Here is a 19,089-nt window from a genome sequence, read left to right on the forward strand (position 1 = left end):
AAAAGTCTGTAACTTGGTTAAGTATTTCGTTAACTTACTCGTCTCTCCCTTACTTTCACTCAATTGCAATTTCTTGCCATGAGCCCTCCCTGGATTTCACTGTGGGAACTTTCGGCAGAAAAGAGCAGAGCAGAGATGATCTCTGCTCCTTAGGGCCTTTGGGAATGATCTTAAATTTTTTTTCTTAAAAAGCCAGATGTGTAAAAGATGGGGAAAGTAACAAACAGCCCCAAGGTGCAGCTGGAGCAGAATTTGTGTAAGTCTGAAGGGAACTGATGGGCACCGTGAGTAAGCTGGACCTTCTAAGAGTTTTCATGGGAAGCAGAGGGAACAGTCTCCTGGGAGCTGAAACGGCGTTGCGAGAACGTTTTGTGATAGGCGAAGTATTTCATAGGTAGACCACATCAGGGTGCTGGGAGGATAAGGAAGATAGAGAATACAAGCTGTGACTGAAAGACTGGGATAGGATTGTGTGAGTTGGGTTAGAGTTGAGGAATGAGAGTCGGTGCCGGGAGTTAGAAAGAAGAGAGGAGCGGGTAAACAAGTGGGACATAGGATGCACCATTCTCAGCCGTTCTGGGTCCCTTACCTAACACTCAGTCCAGGGAGATAGATGACCCACTAGACAGGGGTCCACAGAGGCCCCTTCAGGGGCGAAGAATTAGTGGCTTTGACCCTAGCATCTTTCAGGCTGTGTTTTTTTTGTTTTGCCTTAGGCATTTTCTCCTTCCTTCTTTTTGAATCTACCCCCCACCCCGCCCCGTGAGAACTGTGGTCTTGCCCCTGTGAAGTACCCCTGTGGCTACTTCAACATAATGCCACTCCCATGTTCAATTCTGTCACTTCCCCATGCTCCTCCTATCACAGTCAGACCCGCAGACTGATGAGCCCTCTGAAGAAAAACACAGGGATGTTCTTTCAAGTGGCCTGAGGAAAATAAAACCCAACGTGAAGAAGGAAGAAACCTCTAATAATGGTCTCTCTCCTCACATCACCACAGCAAAAGAACTCTAAGTTTGGGTTGCCTGTTTCAGTTTATCCAATAAGCACCACAGCTGCTATTTATTTACTTATTTAGGCTCACAGGTTGTGAGCTTTCAGACACTCCTGATGTTCATGGTGATTATCTCAGAGGCAGCTAATAGTACCCATTTCGTTTGTATCGTTCAAGGAATGTTTTAGGCATATGCAAGCGAATATAGGTATTCTATCTTTATATATACATTTGAGATTATATATATCTTAAATGTAATTATATAGAATATATGTAAAATACATAGTTCTACCTTTTTACCCATATGGCAGCATACTATGTATCTGTTATGCACGTTGCATTTTTTTACTTAGCAATAAGCTTTAATGATGTTCTATATATAAAGCAGTATATAAAGCACTTCCTCATTCATTTGCTTTTTTACAAATGCATACTATTTCATTGTGTGCATCTTCCATAAATCATTTAACTGGCTCCTTCTTATCAACATCTAATACTTGCAGCTGTAACATTATTTGCACATATATATATGCACATATAATATATATATAGGATAAGTTCCTAGAAATGGAATTACCAGGTCAAAATGCCTATACATTTATAATTTTTGACAGTGCTCTTCAAATTGGAGGTTGTACCAATTTACTCATTTTCCCACAATGTATGAAAACATCTTTTTCCCAATATCCTTGGAAACATAACATGCTACAAACTTATCAATCTTTACCATTCTTATAGGTGAAAAATGTTATCTCTGTGTGGTTTTTAAATTTTATTTATTTACATGGGCAGGCACCGGGAAACGAACCCGGGTCTCTGGCACAGGCAGACGAGTTCTGCCTCTGAGCCACCATCGCACCGCCCACTAGGTGTGGTTTTAATGAGCATTTCTCCATTTCTCTTTATTAGTGAACTGGGATATCTTAAGTTTAAGAGCCATTTGTATTTCCTTTTCTGTGAATTGCTTATTCATATCCTATGGGTTTTTTTTTCTTTTGAGTTATTGCTGTTTTCTTATTGGTTTGTCATTCCTAACAGTCTGAAACCATAAGCTGGTATCTGTTTTTCTTTGCACAAGTCAGATACTGCCCTTGTGTGGTTGAGAGGAGGTCCTGTGTGCCTGATGCCCTTGAAGAGAGGTTGGGGACCCTGGCCTCTTTTCAGTTCCAGGCCTTCCTGAAATATGTTTTTCTTGTTTATACAGTTGTGGTAGCCAAATTTAATGACTTGGTTGATGGGTAGATAATATTGCTAAAAAAAAAATATCCTCAGATACTAGACATGGTAAACGTCAACACTGTGTGTGTGTATGTATGTGTATACCTCTCAACCTTGCTTAGGTGACTCATTTTTCTTACTCTGATTGAAATAGAAAGGAGGGAGAGGGAGGGTAAGGGTGGAGGGAGGAAGAATGAACAAATAAATAACAGGAAAAACTGGTTTTATAAATTTTATAGGTATGTGCCTTGTTGAACAACTTGTTTTGTTAGATCCCTTTCTCATTTTATATCAAATCCAAGTTGGAATTTTTTAAAAATATTTTTATTGAGAAATCTTCACACATACAGTCCATACATAGGGTACAATCAGTGGTTCACAATATCATCACATAGCTGTGTATTCATCACCATCATCATTTTTAAAACATTTGCATCATTCCAGAAAAAGAAATAAAAAATAAAAAGAGAAAACTCATACATCTCATACCCCTTACCCCTCCCTCTCATTGACCACTAGTATTGCAATTGACCCAATTTATTTTTTCCTTATTTCCCCTATTATGTATTTATTTTTTATCCTTATTTGCTTATCTGTCCATACCCTGGATAAAAGGAGCTTCAGACACAAGGTTTTCACAATCGCACAGTCCCAAGTTGGAATTTTAAACCATCTCCTAAGGTGTAAAAGATGGCTGTATCCTCAGTACATAGAAACCACAGATATTGGAATAGTCTCTGTGATTCCAAAGAGGTCTTATTCTTAACAGCACTAAGTCTCCTTCTTATTCCCTTCACCTACTTATAGATCTTCAGGTTCTCTAACTCCTCCTTTTAAGGAAAGAAACATTTGATTCCAGTTGATATTGAAGTTTAATTTTCTCAACTTTAAATATTTTTTATAGCTATTGCTTATTGTATTCCTCAGGTGCTTACTATGTATCCACACTTCTTCATAATTAAAGTGATGTTAATTGCTTGGTTTCTTGGCTGACAGGCACTTGTACATGAAAGGCAAAAATATTTCAGGTTACAAGATGAGAATACTAAAGAAATACTGGGTCACTAAAAAAAAAAAAAAAAAAAGGTGACTCCAGGAAAGGGAAGAGGGTACTTGGGATAGAAATTGAATGATGTTTTTTGGAAAAAGACATTTATTGATAAAATATCAGGACTGATTGGGGTGTTGTCTTAAGGCTTTGCAAAATTCACGCTTAGGGACAGTGAGGAGTGTGTGTGTGTGTGTGTGTGTGTTAAAATGGTAGGCTAGTACACATCAGAATTCTAGCACAGATTTAGTGGTATTACAGCAGGTTGGTTAGACTACTGATGGAAGCAAATGAGCATATATTATTCACGGTGTCAGCTGCTGCTTGTTTCCCCAAGGTGTGGGGCATTTTATTAAGCATTTATGTTGGCCAGACTTTTCCTGATCACAGCTAGGGCCCACGTAGATTGTGCAGACAGTAGTGCCTCTGACTTAGCCTCTCAGGCATAGCTGCAAACACTTGATTGAACTCCTGGTTCCAGACAGTAATTTTTACTGCTACAAACGAGAGTGGTAGTTGCTTTCAGCTTATTCTCCAGGACCCTTTGGTGTCAGTTAACATATACGGGGCTCTGGATGGAAAGCCTCCTTTACAGCAGCACCACTTCAGTCCCTTGCCCTGTCAGTCTTTCCCTTGATCTTAGATGAGTAGGTGGTGTCAGGTCCCTGACTGCCTTTCTCAACAGCAGTAGTCACGGCTGACTTGAGTGCTTATTTGGTCATCGGTGCAGTGCTGGCCCCTTCCTGCTTATGCCTCCTGTTGGTCTTCCCAACGGTTTTGCAAGACAGGTATTGTGTCCTCCATTCATCCATTCAGAAATACTTATGAAGTGCCTACTATGGGTCAGGCACCATGCCAGAGGTGCAATGAAGTCCATAAACAGGAGGGTCCCGGCTCTCAAGGAATTGACACTCAGGTGGGAGAGATGGATATGAAGCAAATGACGATAACCATGCATGTAAAATCGCAAGGAAGTACTTTGGTAGCATATAACAGAGAAATCTGACCCAGGACTAGTAGGTAAGGAAGGCTTTCCCAAAGAAGTGATGCTTGAGCTAAGCTGTGAAGGAGTAATAAGGGTTAACCAGCAAAGGGAAGAATGTTGCTGGAGGGTGGGGAGAAGAACGTTCCATGTAGAGGTAAGAGCCTAGACAAAAGGCATGCATTGATGAGGGTTCTTCATTGTGGCCACTTTTGGGAAATAGGGACTTACAATGAGGGATGTGGATAGCTCACCAAACCTTTGGAAGGGCTAGAAGATATAGACTCAGTTCTGAACTTGCAAGGACAATTCCCAAAGCTACCCAGCAGGACTGGGCTACCAAGGGAGCTTTGCTTCTGCCATAATCAGAAATCTGCAGAATTGAGAAATCACTGCTGATGGCTTTCAGCTTCAGACCCACACCATGCGTGACCTGCGCCAGCAAAATGGATGCCTCACCCTGCCTCACTCTCTAGTCACATAACTTGGTTCTGAATCAGTCTCCATGGGCACATTTTATTGGTGGAAGCTAAGTCTCATCTGCAATTCTAGCAGCAGAGGTATTTGGACAGTGTTGTGTTTTTTTGGCTTGTCAGCCTCTGTAGTGCAGGGGGCCATGCCAAGAGGGGCACAGTGCGATGGCTGTTGAGTGAGTCAGTCCACAATAGATAGCATGGGGAGAAGGACACATCTGAAGAACTCAAAGGAGGCTGGTGTGGTGAGAGCCTGGAGCGGGAGAGAGATGAGACTGGAGAGTTAGGCATGGGCTGGGCCATACACAAGGCCCTGTGGGCCATAGTACAGCCTTTTTAGATGGAGAACTGTTGGCTCAGAAGTAAGTGGTTAGTAAGTGACCCTCCCAGATTTGAACCCAAATCTGCCTGACTCCAGAGCTTGCACTCTTTTTCACCTCTGATCAGTAGCCTCATTGTTTAAAACTTTCTTGAATTTAGTATTGGAGCATTTGTTTGCCATCTGAGCTTAGGTTGCCTTGAGTCTAAGGGGGGATATACTGAAGATATATTAGACAGGCAGCCTTGAACTGCCCAGCTAAGGGTGGGACTGTTATTGCGGCCTTGCCAAAATCTCCTCTTACTGCTGATCTCTCATCTTTGCCTAGCCTTTTACTTTAAGCAGAGAGCAAAATCCTGACAGTTGTAAAGAAAAATGCTCTTCTGGAGCAGCAGCTCTTGCTTCCAGGTGGAAGAATTGGAGACAGTGATTGTTAATAATAATTTCTTATGTCCATCAAAATAGTATTGATGTCACATACTAAAATAATCATAAAATGACTGAACATCTCTTTTGTACGGCTATCTACAAGATTCCTTCATAATGTGAAATCCTGCCAGATGCTTACAGGTAAAAATCAAGGGAGAAATAAGATGATAACCTGCCTGTGCATTGTAACAGTTCACTAGCCAAAACAGGAAATTATACTAGATAATGGGGAGGAGACTATAAATCAGGAAGGCTATTCATGTTTTGAGCTCAGAGCCTCAATCGGCAAAACTGCTGCAGTGATTTTGGCAAATAGGTTATTTCTTAAAAGGAAATGATCTGTTTTTATGATGGGTGAATAGATAGAAAGAGATAACCATAGAGCATGATGATTAAGGGTGCATACTCTGAGTCAATTCATAGTCTCACTCATTTAAAGCGTTGACAGGCAGCATTCTTCCACACGGTGATTTGGGTACCAGGCCTCCTGTCGGGTGGCTCCTTCATCCCCCATTCAACTAGCAGATGGGCAGGGGGATGGGGAGGGCCTCAAGATAGTAGTCCTGCCTGGAAGTGGTACAGGTCACTTGTGCTCACCTTGCATTGGCTAGAACTCAGTCACCTGATGGCACCTAACTACTAGGGGATCTGGAAAATGTTATCCCTGGTTAAGCAGCCACTCAGTGACTATCACTACCCCAACCGTGGTGGACTGTGAATTACTGGAGGATGTCTAGCCATCTAAAATCCCATGTATAAGCACTGCCATCATTTACTTCTAGGACACTCCTTTTTTTCTCAGCCCCATGGCTGATAAATTCCCATGACCTTTCTTTAGGCAGATTAATATTCACTGAAATTACAGTGTCACAAGTCCATTAGCCATTCTTATCTCTTTGGGGTGATCTAGTCTTCATATCTTTGTCCATAAGCTCACATTTCAATCAGTCGGTGCACTATGATCTTACTTTCCCTATGTTGTTGGCAGGAAAGGTGTCCTCGTGAATATATATATTTCAGCTATATACCACCAGTGGCAGGACTGAAACTCAATTCCACCCACTTCCAACATGTGCTCTAAAATATATTACTTTCTCACTATCAATTTTTTAATGGATTTTGGTACACATGTGTAACATAAAATTTTCCATTATATTATAACCATGTTAGGTGTACAATTCATTGTGATTGCTTACATTAACAAAGTAGTGCAACCATCACCACCATTCATTACGAAAATTTTGCCTTCACTCTGGACAGAAACTCTGTGCCTACTAAGCAACGACTTTCCAGTCTCCCCTCTTCCTTCGCCTGGAAATCTCTCATCTACTTTCTGTCTGCATAAATTTGCGTAAACTAGATATTTCATGTAAGTGGATTCCTACAATATTTGCCCTTCTGTGTACGGCTTATTTTATTTATCATAATGTTTTCAAGCTTTAAAATATAAAAATATCTCATTCTTTTTTGTGGCTGAATAATATCCCATTGTATGGATATGCTACATTTTGTTTATGTATTCCTCTGTTGATGGACAACTGGAGTTGTTTCAACCTTTTGGCTAATGTTAAACTGATGCTATGAATATCAGTGTACAAATACCTGTTTGATCCCTTTTTAAAAATTCTTTCAGAATTTTTAAAATTCTAGGAATGGAATTTCTGGATCATATGATAATTCTATGTTTAATTTTCTGAGTAACTGCAAATTTGTTTTCCACATAGCTGCACCTTTTAAATTGCCACCAACAATGGATAAGGGTTACAATTTCTCCACATCTTCACCAATGCGTAGCATGATGCTTTTTTGTTTCGTAAATCATGGCCATGTCAGTGGGTGTGAAGCAGTACAGACAACGGGTTTTTGAAAGATCGCTTTTGTCTATAGTAAGAAAAATGGATTTGAAGAAGGCAAGAGTGAAAGCAAAAAGAGTTGAAGGCCGATGTAATAGATAACATATAGTATACAACAGAGGGTAATGGCCTGGCCCGAAGAAGTGGAAAGGGATAGACAGATAAGCAAATTATTTCAAGAGAAAGTGAAATGGCCAGGACTTAACTACTGAACGGGTCTAAGGAGTGAGAGGAGTCCAAAACAGTGACCGTGACCCTGACGGCCTGTGCTGATGGAGATAAGAACAGAAGGGTGAAAGCTAGCTTTGTAGAAAAGTCAGCTTAAGGTGACAGTAGGACATTCAAATGAAGATGTCTGGCAGATGGAGACATGTGATCATCAGCCTCCATGCAGCCAAGAATAAGTAGAGGGAGAAACAAGCCTAGGGAACCACCAACACATAACAGGCGGGCAGACCAGGACGAATGGACAGAGGAGATTAGGAAGGGGTAGCCACAAATGCAGAAGGAAAACCCAGAGAGTATGGCCTCATGGATTCCAAAGGATAAGGTCATTTCAATGATGGGAGCAGAAGGTGCAATTCTAAATCCTATGCCATAAAAATTACAAATGACTACATATTCTGGATGTGTAGGATACCTTGTGTAAAGTAAATCACAAAACGACCTAAAAGCACATCATAACAGTTGAAGCAAGAAAGAAGACTTATACGTTCTTTTTTTATTATTATTATTTTATTTTTACATGGGCAGGCACCGGGAATCGAACCTGGGTCCTCTGGCATGGCAGGCAAGCCTTCTTGCCTGCTGAGCCACCGTGGCCTGCCCATTTATATGTTCTTTACAAATCACTATTAATCATCTATCAACAGAGATTGATAAGCTTAGCATCTGAAATTCTGAGGAGGAAGAATTCAACACACTGAAATTCCTAAATTATTAATCAAAAAGTCTAATCAATCATTCCAATATTAAGACACTGAATTTGGCATAAGCACCTCTAAAACGCCAAGTCAGTGGGCTACAAACAGCACTGGCCAAGGTTCCTAAGAGCCTCCCCCAGTACTAAAAGGCCTTGCACCACTCTAATCCGGCAGGAAGGGCTTGAATACAAGACCACAGAGGAAGCTAGAAGAGAGAGAGGTTGCCACCACCATGCGAGCGCAGCAACAAGAGGGAGAGCAGTTACCCCAGTCTAGCCCTATAACATCGTGCCCAATCACTATTAATCTCCTGCCACCAATAGACTTCACTACATGACTCATTTGGGTTGGAAATTTTGCTTTCTGGAACGTGGAATCCAGCTAAAACAAGCTGATAAGTCTAAGAAGGAAACCTAAAAACAGAAGAAAGAAAAACATATCAGCCATAAAAACCACAGACTATAGTCCTGAGAAAGGCCCTTTGCTCTCTTGAACAGAAGACCATGCTCCAAACAGGAGGCGAGGGGAGGAAGAGCTCAACTAATGCCAAACAAATTAAGAGATTCAGACTGTTGCAGATTGTCACAACAGACTGTTAAATCCATTCCAACTCATTCGTGTTAAGAAAGGAGAAGGAACTTGCCCAAGGTCACACAGATTGGCTGGGCCTGGGCAAAAACCTGTCTGGTTTTCTCTGCACTATAGCATAACACCTTCCAGTGGCCAATGGCTGCCAAATACCTATGTCTAGCCTCCGGCTCTCACCCAAAGCTCCAGACCATCTCTTTGACACCTCCTCTTGGCTATTTCAAAACCTCAAATCTAAACAACCAACACTGAACTCATGCTCTCTCTCCAACACCCCATCAATGCTAGTGTCTCTTCCAGGGCTCTGAATCTCAACAGATGGTCTCACCATCCATGAGTTTCCTGAGCCAGAAACTGAGGAATTGTGTTCAGTGTTTGAATTTCAACCCTACTACTTCTAGCTGTGACCTTGGGTGAATTAAATAGCATCTTTAAACCTCAGGTTTTGTCATCTGAAAAAAAAAGACAATAACAATAATTACATCATAAGAGAACAGTGAGCATTTAAAGAGACGATGTTTACAGAGTACTAAGGAAATGGAGTCTTTTGTATATGCAATTCCCTCTGTGGAGTTATCTTCTTACCTACTCAACCCATTCCCATCCCTCATCTGGCTAACATCTATGTAGCCCCCTCACTTAAACATGATGCCTCCCAGACGTCTTTCTTGATCACCCCCTGCCCACCAAGGCTAGGTCATGCCCAGCCCCGACCCCAATTTTTCATCCTCAAACACAGGGTACTTTTCATTCACTTCACACGTCATAATTATATAAGTACTCTGTGATGGTCTAGGTATGACCATATCCTCCAGTAGCCTGTAAGCTCCATAACAGCAGGGATAGAAATGCTATACCTCATTTTTATATCCTCAACACTGTATCTGCTGCTTAATAGGTGTTTACTAAACATCAGTTGAATGAAGGGCTCAAGAAGCATGTTTATTAGCAGAAAAAAAGGACCCACAGATTAGGAAAAAAGTCAGAGAGCACCAAATGCAGGCCATGCCATCCACAGGACTAGGTAGAAAGGGCCCGGTAAGCCTAGTCCTACCAGTTCCAAGTTCAGGAAAAACTGCTTATTTGACCCTAATGCTAAGTGTTAAGGATTTGATCTCTTCAGTGCCAGAATACACTCTACAGCTACACCCTAGAGATTTTTGGGTTGAACTCCAGTCCCTCCAAATACCTTCCCAAATGTAACCATCACTCCATAATTGGTGTAATCCTCTTGTTTAAAGACACATAATTTTGTACCACAGGATCTCTAAACCCAGCCAACTACTACATCTGGAGCTCAGCTGAAGAAAAAGTTGTCTGTTCCAACTTAGAGGGAAGAAAGGGCCCTAGGAAAGAATGCCATGTTGGTTCTCCAATGTGGTACCAATAAGGGATTTTCAAAAATATATTTTATAACACCCAATTTTTTGTTTATGTAACAACTCTAAAACATGTCCTCCTTTTACTATGTGACTCTAATGTATAACAAAGTATTTAAGAGCACAGGTTTTTTTTAAAATTATGATAACATATTCCATTGTTATCCAGTGTTCTATTGTAGTCCATTGTAATACTAGACTATGTTTTGTTTCTGTCTTTATCTGTCAATGGACATTTGGGTTGTTTCTACCTTGTGGCTATTGTGAATCACGCTGCTGTAAGCATTAGTGTACAAGGTAAGAGCTCAGGTTTTGACCTTGGACATGCATGGGTTCAACCCTGGCTCTGTCACTTAATAGTTGTGAAATCTTAAACCAGTTGTGTAACCTCTCTGAATCACAGTTATCTATAAAAACAGAGATAATAGTACCTAGATTCCACTGTTGTAGAAAGCATTAAATGTAAGCACATAGCACATGGTTAATTATTTTCTTGTAGAGAGTGATTTATACAGAGCAGCACTTCAGAAGATAAAGTCCTGCACAAGGCCTAACACCTTACACCCATAGAGTAACTCAGGAAACATCAGGACTTTCTTCAACCTTTGTTTATTCTGTCCCAGACTAAAATCCCACCTCTTTACAGCAGTGTCTGACATCACCCTTCTGTTTTGAGTAGAGGTGCCTATGCATAAAAGGATTCTTCTTCCTGGGATGTACAAATGAAAACGCTGTACCAACCAACCCACTTCCTCCAGTCTTTAGTGTCAAACAGTGAATCCAAATTTTTTTGCAATTTCTCTCATATACCCAACACACTCATACACATATACACACACACAGAGACTCCCTTCTTTGAAGATAATACTTACTCAGCATGGGACGCAGAGATGCTACCTAAGCTAAGAGCTGCAGATACACAGAAAGTAAGAGCTTTTTATCCAAATGAAAACACTGGGGAAAGGGAAGCTGGAAATTGAGCTATTGCCTGAGCATTTACCATAACATTTCTTTTGCATCTACTACATATAGGTAACAGTAGCTACTCTCCAAATAACATTGAATTACGCACCAAGAGAGAGCATACATGAAAGCTACCTCTACCTTCCAGAAGCTCACTACCTTATTGGAGGCTCAAAAGAAATGGAAAAAAATTAACTATTCAATGAAAGGGTAACTAGAAAGAGTAAGGCAGAGACCAGACTGGCTGTTTTTAGAAAGAGTACAGTAAAGTTCTCCTGACAGAAGTGTCTAAGGATTAAGGAGATGAAGGTAGAAGCACATGTTAGACATACTGAAGACCAAGAACCACCTGCTTTATCCTAAAGACAAGGAGAAGGGGTAGGAACATACACCGAAAAGACTTAGGAAAATACACAAGCAACACAATAAGAAGTGCAATATTTGCATGAGAGAGCAGTTTTAAATCTTCCTTGCATTACAAAACAAGGGCCCATCAGAAAGCCATGTCCCCAAAGCCCAAAGCTTGTCTCCACTCGCCCACCGGCATTGAACCCTCACACATCACTTACCCGGATAAGGGAAGCCTGAAGACGCGGGGGCTTGGCTCCAGGACCCCCAGATGAGGGTCCCTCAGGCTGGACAAGAGGCTGTCTAGCTTCATAAGGAGCTGAAACAGCAGGAGGGAAAGTCAACATGGTATCCAAAGATTCCATCCCCAAATTATGACTTCACAGTCAAACTGATACAGCATCTGCATTTCAGGGAAGAATTCGAAAAGGAGTTTAAGAGCATATGCTCAGAGGGCCACCTAAGACAGACAAAGTTTGATGTACTTGGACACAACTTAACTGAACAATCTGAAGAGACTCAGCCAATTCAAGATAGGGCAGTAAAATATTTATATCGTCTTAAGATTAGGAATAAACTGGAAGGGTGAAACAGAGAGAACCTAAATGGGGATAGAGAACGTGAGCGCTTAGAAAACACCCTAAGTGTTCGGATTATAAATATAAGGTAAATTCTATATATACCTACCTGATTAAAAGTCATCCTTTCATCATTCATGTCCCCCAAAAGCAAGAAAACTAATATGCCCTTTGACCACTAAGAAACAACTTTATTGCATATTTTGGAAAGAATGAATGGGACTTCCATGCAAAGAAAACATTATCTTCTTGTCCTTATTAGACAGAACACAGAAACAAGTAGAGAAAAAATACAAAAAGTAATAGATGTATTTTATACTTATTTTACTATTCAATAACTGAGCTATTTAAAAATAATTTTGCTACCTTTAAAAAAATTTTGACCACCTAAAAATGCACTTTTTACTCTGCCTTTTGTTTCCAAAACCCTTAAGAATGACCTGGCCCACACAGGAGAGAGACAATCAAATAAAACCAGGGGCAGTGTTCAACTCCGACCAAGGGGAAATATTGTGACCCAACTTGAAAACCACTTCTGATCTCTGTGAGTAAACAGCTCTAGGTTTGAAAGTATTTAAATGAGTATAATGAATTCTATCTGTAGCTTATTTATAAGTAAAACTAGGGGGAAAGCAGAGGGGCCTTTTATGGTGCCAACTTTGGCAAAACTAATCTTTTTAAAATAAAGAGGGTACAATAGTACATGAAGAACAACCAACCACCTTTGGTTCATATCTACTTTTAAAAATTTCTTTCAAGCAAACGGAACACAACATGATGACAGATTAAAATACAGCAAAACACATTCAAACCTCAAAATTGTTGCCTGACAAACCATTATGTGGATTTTCAGAATCTGCTAAGAATGGCTAAAAAAAAAATACAAACACTGAAATGGAGACATACATAGAAAGCACATAATACAAATCTTAAAAAGTGGTCGGCAGGTGTTTGCTTCTGAGAAGTAGGATTTCTTCAATCATTCCATTTTAATGGAACACCCAATCAAACTCTTGATAACCAACTGCTCCATGCTGAAGGATTTTAAACACTGTAAACTGTAGCATGGTTGGGGGTTGCCAATTATGATCTTTCCCTGAGAAGCTGATCCCACATTCTCTGCTTCCTGTAAGAAGGAGGGAGCAGCTTCCACTGCCCAGGAGAGACAAGTGTGGGAGGAAGCCATCTGGCCCTTGGCTCTGGTCTCTCTCCTACTAGGTCCTTTCCTTGGAAAAGGCAGATGTATTTCAGCAGTAAGGCTTGCAAAAAGACTCAGTCTTGTGGGGGGTCATTTTTGGAGAAGCCTCACCTTAACTCCACAGGGAAGCCTGCACTGGCCAAGTCTGATTCTGACCAGAAAGGTGAGTTTATAAAGCCTATCTGGTTACAGATCTAAGATATGTGCTCCAATCAGTGTATTATTATCAAAACTGATATTATGATATCTGGCCTTCACCGTCTCATTTCTCAAACTGGATCAGAACTCAGAAGGTAAAAAGGTAGGCATTATTTATAACCTTTACTCTCTTTCCTCCAAAAATGAAATCTAAAACATGCAACTCAGTGCAAAACAAATAAATCTTAGATCCCCTATAACGGGTTTAATAAGGAACTAAAAGTACCATCTTTCTCCAAAGGGAGAAGTATTAAAAAAAAAAAAAAAACTAACTAAAAACACTACAAAGTTCAGGAGCAAACTAGAACAAAGACCACAGGTAAAGGTACCACATTTGCAATCAACCCAAGAAAGGAGATCCAGAAGGTCACTTTCAAGAATATTTAAGAGCTTCAAAAATAAAACTGGTATCAGAGTCTAAAACCACAGGAGAAAATAAAAGGGAACATCTGAGTACCTACAATGTGCCAGGAACTATGTTAGGAACTTTATCTAGCATCTCTCACTTGATCCACAGAACAAACCTCAGAGGCAGAAATTTTATCCCATTTTACAGGTAATGGAAACTAAAGCTCAGAGAAATGAGACTCACAGCCACAAAGGGTAGGAATGAGAAGTTCAGGTCCACTGAGTCTACCTTTAAGCCCAAAAGTCTGACTTTATGGCCTGTGCTCTTAAGTGAGAAGATACATCGATAACTGACACATCAGAACAAGATGTTCAAGAAAAAGCAGAATAAGTATATTGATTTTGAGATAAGATGTTAAATATCAGAAGAAACCACTAAAAGAGTTCGAAGTAGCTTCTCTGGGGATCAGAAATAATCTGTATAAGGGTGAGAAAGAATAGTTTTTACTATAGGTATCTAAGAACTATTTGACAATATGCACGTATTACTGTGATTTAAAAATTATTTTTTTAAATGTGGATAGCATTTGATTCCTGGACCATGCAACTCCCCCCAAAACAAACATGGATAGCAGTATTACCATGCATGTAAAGACTTCCACACGATGCCTGGCACATACATCCTACCCAACAAACATCAGCTATAGCTACATCAAGCAGATGAGACTGTCAGGTGCCTGAGAATACAGGTTAAAGAAGGGCTCTGAATCCAACTGCTTTGAAAATTCTCAGTCTAATGTTAAGACATAAACATAACTCACTAATCAAGAATCATGGCTGAATCACCAAAACTAGTTTCTAGAAAAGTATCCAACCAAAACAACTCTTTTCTGAAAAGGCATAAATTTAGGATAACAATATAATATTTAGTATCTGTGATGGTTGGGTTCTGGTGTCAACTTGGCCAAGTGAGGAGGTCCAGCTGTCTGGTCAGGCAAGCACTAGCCTGACTGTTGCTGCAAAAGTATTTCATGGGTGCTTGATAAACAGAAGGCTGTTGCATTAAATCACTAGTCAGTTGATTGCATCTGTAGCTGATTACATCTGCCACAGATATAATAAACTAAGGCATGCTTTTCCCCAACAGCTCAAGAGTTTTGAGAGGGGAGAAAGACTTTTTCACTATTTCTTCAGTCAGTGAGCCTCTCTCTGTGGAATGTGTTCCAGACCCTTCATAGGAGCTCTCAGCTTCACAGCCTGCCCTATGGATTTTGGATTCTTCCATTGCCACGGTTGTGAGAGACACCTTTATAAATCTCATATTTACAGATCTCTCCCACTGATTCTGTTTCTCTAGAGAATGCTAATACAGTATCACCATCACTAAAATTAAGCATGGTTTTAGATATGCTACTGTCTAGATTAAAAGGAAGATGGAGTGTAGAAATAGCAAAGAGAATCCTGTGTTCATCGGATGGGTTGGTGGGAGTGTGAAGGCAACAGAGAGTTAAGAAACAGATGGAAACACACATGGAAGCCTTAGGAAAATCTGAGGAGAGAGAGAGAAGGAAGACATTAGGGCTTTTCTTACTTTTTAAAGATATATGACAAAAAAAAAAGGAGGGAGCAGACAGAGAAAAATCCTCTGGGCAAAATCCATGGACATTATATAAATGGGAATGATCAAACTTTGAAGGAAACATAAACAATTAGAAGCAAGTATCACAAAATGGAGCTTAGTTTCAGGCAGAAAAAACCCTCTGTTCTTTACTTTAGATATATGTAGAAGTGTTAAGTGAAAATACCTATAAGCTATGATTTGTGAATGACCTTGTTCCTAACTAGAGGGATGTATTAGCCTCTCAATGAATGGCTGGACCAAGAAAACTCAACTCTTGAGACTGGGTTTATTTAGACTCCTCCCTATGGGTATGTTGTACAAAGGAGAACTTTCTGGAAGAGCAGTTCATCAAGTTACAAGGATCATGATACAGGAGAAAAATCAAGCAAGAAGGAATGACCACAAGGAGATGTCCCTTCACACCTAGTAGAATGGCTAAAATTAAAACATTGAGAAAAAAATCCCCCCTCTCCTTAAAGTACCAAATGCTGGCAAGGAGCAAATGAACTCTCATACATTGCCAATGGGGGTATAGAGCCTCTCTGTGAGGCTCTTTAGCTATTTCTTACTCACTTAAACCCCAAGACCCAGCAATTCCATAGGTGCCGGAGAAACAATAGCATATGTTACAAAAAGATTTGTACATAAAGGTTCTTAGTATCCTTATTCATATCAGCCAAACACTGGAAATACCCCAAAATGTTCATGAAAAGGAGAATAGATCATCAAATTGTGGTACATTCATACAATGGAATACTACTCAGTAATAAAAAGGAGCAAACTACTGACACAGGCAACAATATGGATGAATATCAAACATAGTGCTAAGGGGAAGGAGGCAGACACCTAAGAATATGGTTATGCTATATGATTCCGCATAAATGGAGTTCTAGAAAAGAGGCAAAACTAATCTATGACAATAAAAACCAGAACAGTGCTTGCATGGGGGGAGGCGAGGGGAAGGACTGACTAGAAAGGGGTATCTTCGGGGCCATGAGAATGTTCTAGTCTTGACTGAAGTGGTGGCTTCATGGGGTGTTCATTTGTTACAACTCAAATTGAAAAGTTAAAATGTGTGCATTTATACTTATATGAAAATTTTACCTCACTTAAAAAAAAAAAGTATATAAAAGAATGAAGTAGTGTAGCCAAGCTCAACATAGGCTGCTGAGAGTCAAGAAAGATGGAGAGAAGCTGGCTGTTTCCTTGCCACAGGGGGAATGGAAGCCTGATTTGGAGTGGGATAAGGAGAGAATGGGGCTTAAGTACCGATAAATTCTTCAGGGAATATCAAGAAAGATGATAGGGTAGAACTGATGGTAGGATGACTAAGTAGAACAACAACAACAACAAAAACTCACCTATGAATCATACAACAAAAAAAGAGGCACCATGCTAGGCACAAGACTCCAACTTCCAAACGGAGATAAGATTAGAATTCAGAAAATTATCCTTCTAAAAATGGGGACATCAGGCAGGGAAGACTATTAGAGGAAAATGGAGAATTCTCAACCCAGTTTAGTTTCGGGCATCAAAGGGACATTCAAGTTGCACAAAAGTGATTTTGGTGGCCATCCATTAACATCACCTTGCATTTGCATAGAACTTAATTTCCAAATAGACTTTATACTCATGTTCTCATGTAATCCTCACAACACCCCTACTACTGTCCAGATTTTACAAAAAGAGAGGAAATTATGGCTCAGAGAAGTCGAATGGCTTACCCAGAGTCAGACAGACTCCTAGATCATGTAGACTCCTACCTTCTCATTCCAATCAAAAGACATTTACATTATACCACACCTGCCTCTCTATATAAGGTTACAGCTTCTCTTTAGTGCAGCAAGGCACACATTTTTGTTTTCGTGTCTCTCTACAAGTCACCACTATTTTCAATGCAGCAAAAACCTGTAGAAAATGTATCATTTTCAGCTGTAGCCCACAAAATGTTTTAAAAGGGGGTTGTGGATATGCAATTCTGGAATACCTTTAATTTGTCATATTTTAAATTGGGAACCTGAACCCCAGGAGGGCAAGATGCTACCGTGAATTTACAGAGCTTTATGCATTGCAGCCTGGGCAGCCAACTCTGCAAGTCATCCTCAGAAGCAACTAATGGATTTTACCACTAACAGGGCCAGTAAAGCTTCAGTGTGTGAAGGCAGGCAGCCCCACACTGTGCACTTTACCCATTTCTCAGCAGAATACTTTCCCTAGGGTTTACCTTATTCTGATTCCAAAACATAAGAGCTAACTATTTTCATTTACGTGACCAATCTCCAAAGGTTGAATAAATATACTATTGCTTTTGTATAGTTATATTTTTAAGATGTTTCATAAAGGCAATTTTTATATGAATATATTTGGTATTTTTGCAGAAAGGATTAACAATCCCCCCAAAATGCAAACCCTTAATACACTATGCTTCTCTATATGCAGGATTAAATAGTTATTTACAAGTCTAAAGATGAACTTGTTTATAGAATAGGAGACAAAGCATTACTAAGACATTTAATTTTATTAAAAAGAAACCTTGTTTGAGACTATAAAATTAAATTAAGTCATGTTTCTAAAGACAAAGGTAATTAAATCAGGAAATTAAGCAGCTGGTGGTCGTGTTGCCTATAGAGTAAGGAGTCTGTAAGACATTGCCAGGGGCATCTGGGCCCCAAACTTCCTCTTACCTGGATGCATCTGTTCAGTGCCGCTCCGCAGTTTGCTGTAGCCATGGCTCAAGGGCACCCTCTGGTAATGAAGCGGGGAAGAAGGAGGGGAGGCGAGGGGTGACATCGTGGGAGACTGTGCTTCCTGCTTCAAAGAACCAGAGCAGAGTTCAGCAGTGACTCCTCCAGAAGCCTGGCGTTCTGGCTGCAGTCATGAAATATAACACAACTCTACTGCTGGTGACCTAGCCGATTTGACAAATAGGGGGAGATGCTTTCTAAAAATGAAGCGTACTTAAAAAGCTGTGTCTGAGGATTCAGAAGTCTCCCAGAGAATAAAGGCTTGCCAGTTTTCAGTGAGCTAAATTACTAAAATAAGCCTGAAACATTTAGTCATTCCAATAACAGTTTCTTTGGAAAACGAAAGTCAATGATCACATGAAATAATATTCATAGCCCCCAATTTTGACTCTTCGGGGACAAATTCCATGTCCCTTCATTAATACAGATTCTTATTTCCTGGATTTACACCTATCAAGTCTTTCAGCAAATGTGGATATTAAATAAAACTATTTAAAATGCTTAATGCTAAATATTCTTGACACTTACTATGCCAAAGTAAAATGCCAATTCTTTTTTTTTTTTTTACATTGAGATATTGCAGAACAATTTGTTATGGGTAAACCACTCCCACCAGCCTACTCCTAAATATCAGGATGAAGCTCCAATGATAATACGAACTTGATGTAGAACTCTGAACAAGGTAAGGAACCATCCACACTCTGCTGCTTGGTTTCTTCCTCTTTTTCTTCTTTTAACAGTATCAACAAACCAGTAACTTTGGAGTACCCAAGTAACAAGTAATTAGTACTTTTCATCAATACAGAGGCTATAGAGGTACCTCAGTCTAACGGGAAATATTAAATCTAAGATACCAATGAAATGCTCTTCTTCAAGAAAAAGGAA

The 19,089-nt window shown here is 40.0% G+C and overlaps 1 protein-coding gene across 3 annotated transcripts in view; it reads right to left on the minus strand.

Annotated features, from left to right (window-relative positions):
• REPS2 (RALBP1 associated Eps domain containing 2) overlaps positions 1-19,089 on the minus strand; it is a 240,313-nt gene that overhangs the window by 127,238 nt on the left and 93,986 nt on the right. For 2 of the 3 annotated variants that reach the window (XM_077145368.1, XM_077145369.1), the window contains exons 4-5: positions 18,145-18,271; positions 11,739-11,836 (exon numbers count right to left, since the gene is read on the minus strand). In XM_077145368.1, coding sequence (XP_077001483.1) covers positions 11,739-11,836; positions 18,145-18,271 — 225 coding nt within the window. The remainder of the gene's footprint in view (positions 1-11,738; positions 11,837-18,144; positions 18,272-19,089) is intronic. The other variant, XM_077145371.1, reaches the window with a different exon arrangement.

Source organism: Tamandua tetradactyla, chromosome X, assembly GCF_023851605.1.
Source record: "Tamandua tetradactyla isolate mTamTet1 chromosome X, mTamTet1.pri, whole genome shotgun sequence".
In the NCBI taxonomy this organism is placed as follows: Eukaryota; Metazoa; Chordata; class Mammalia; order Pilosa; family Myrmecophagidae; genus Tamandua; species Tamandua tetradactyla.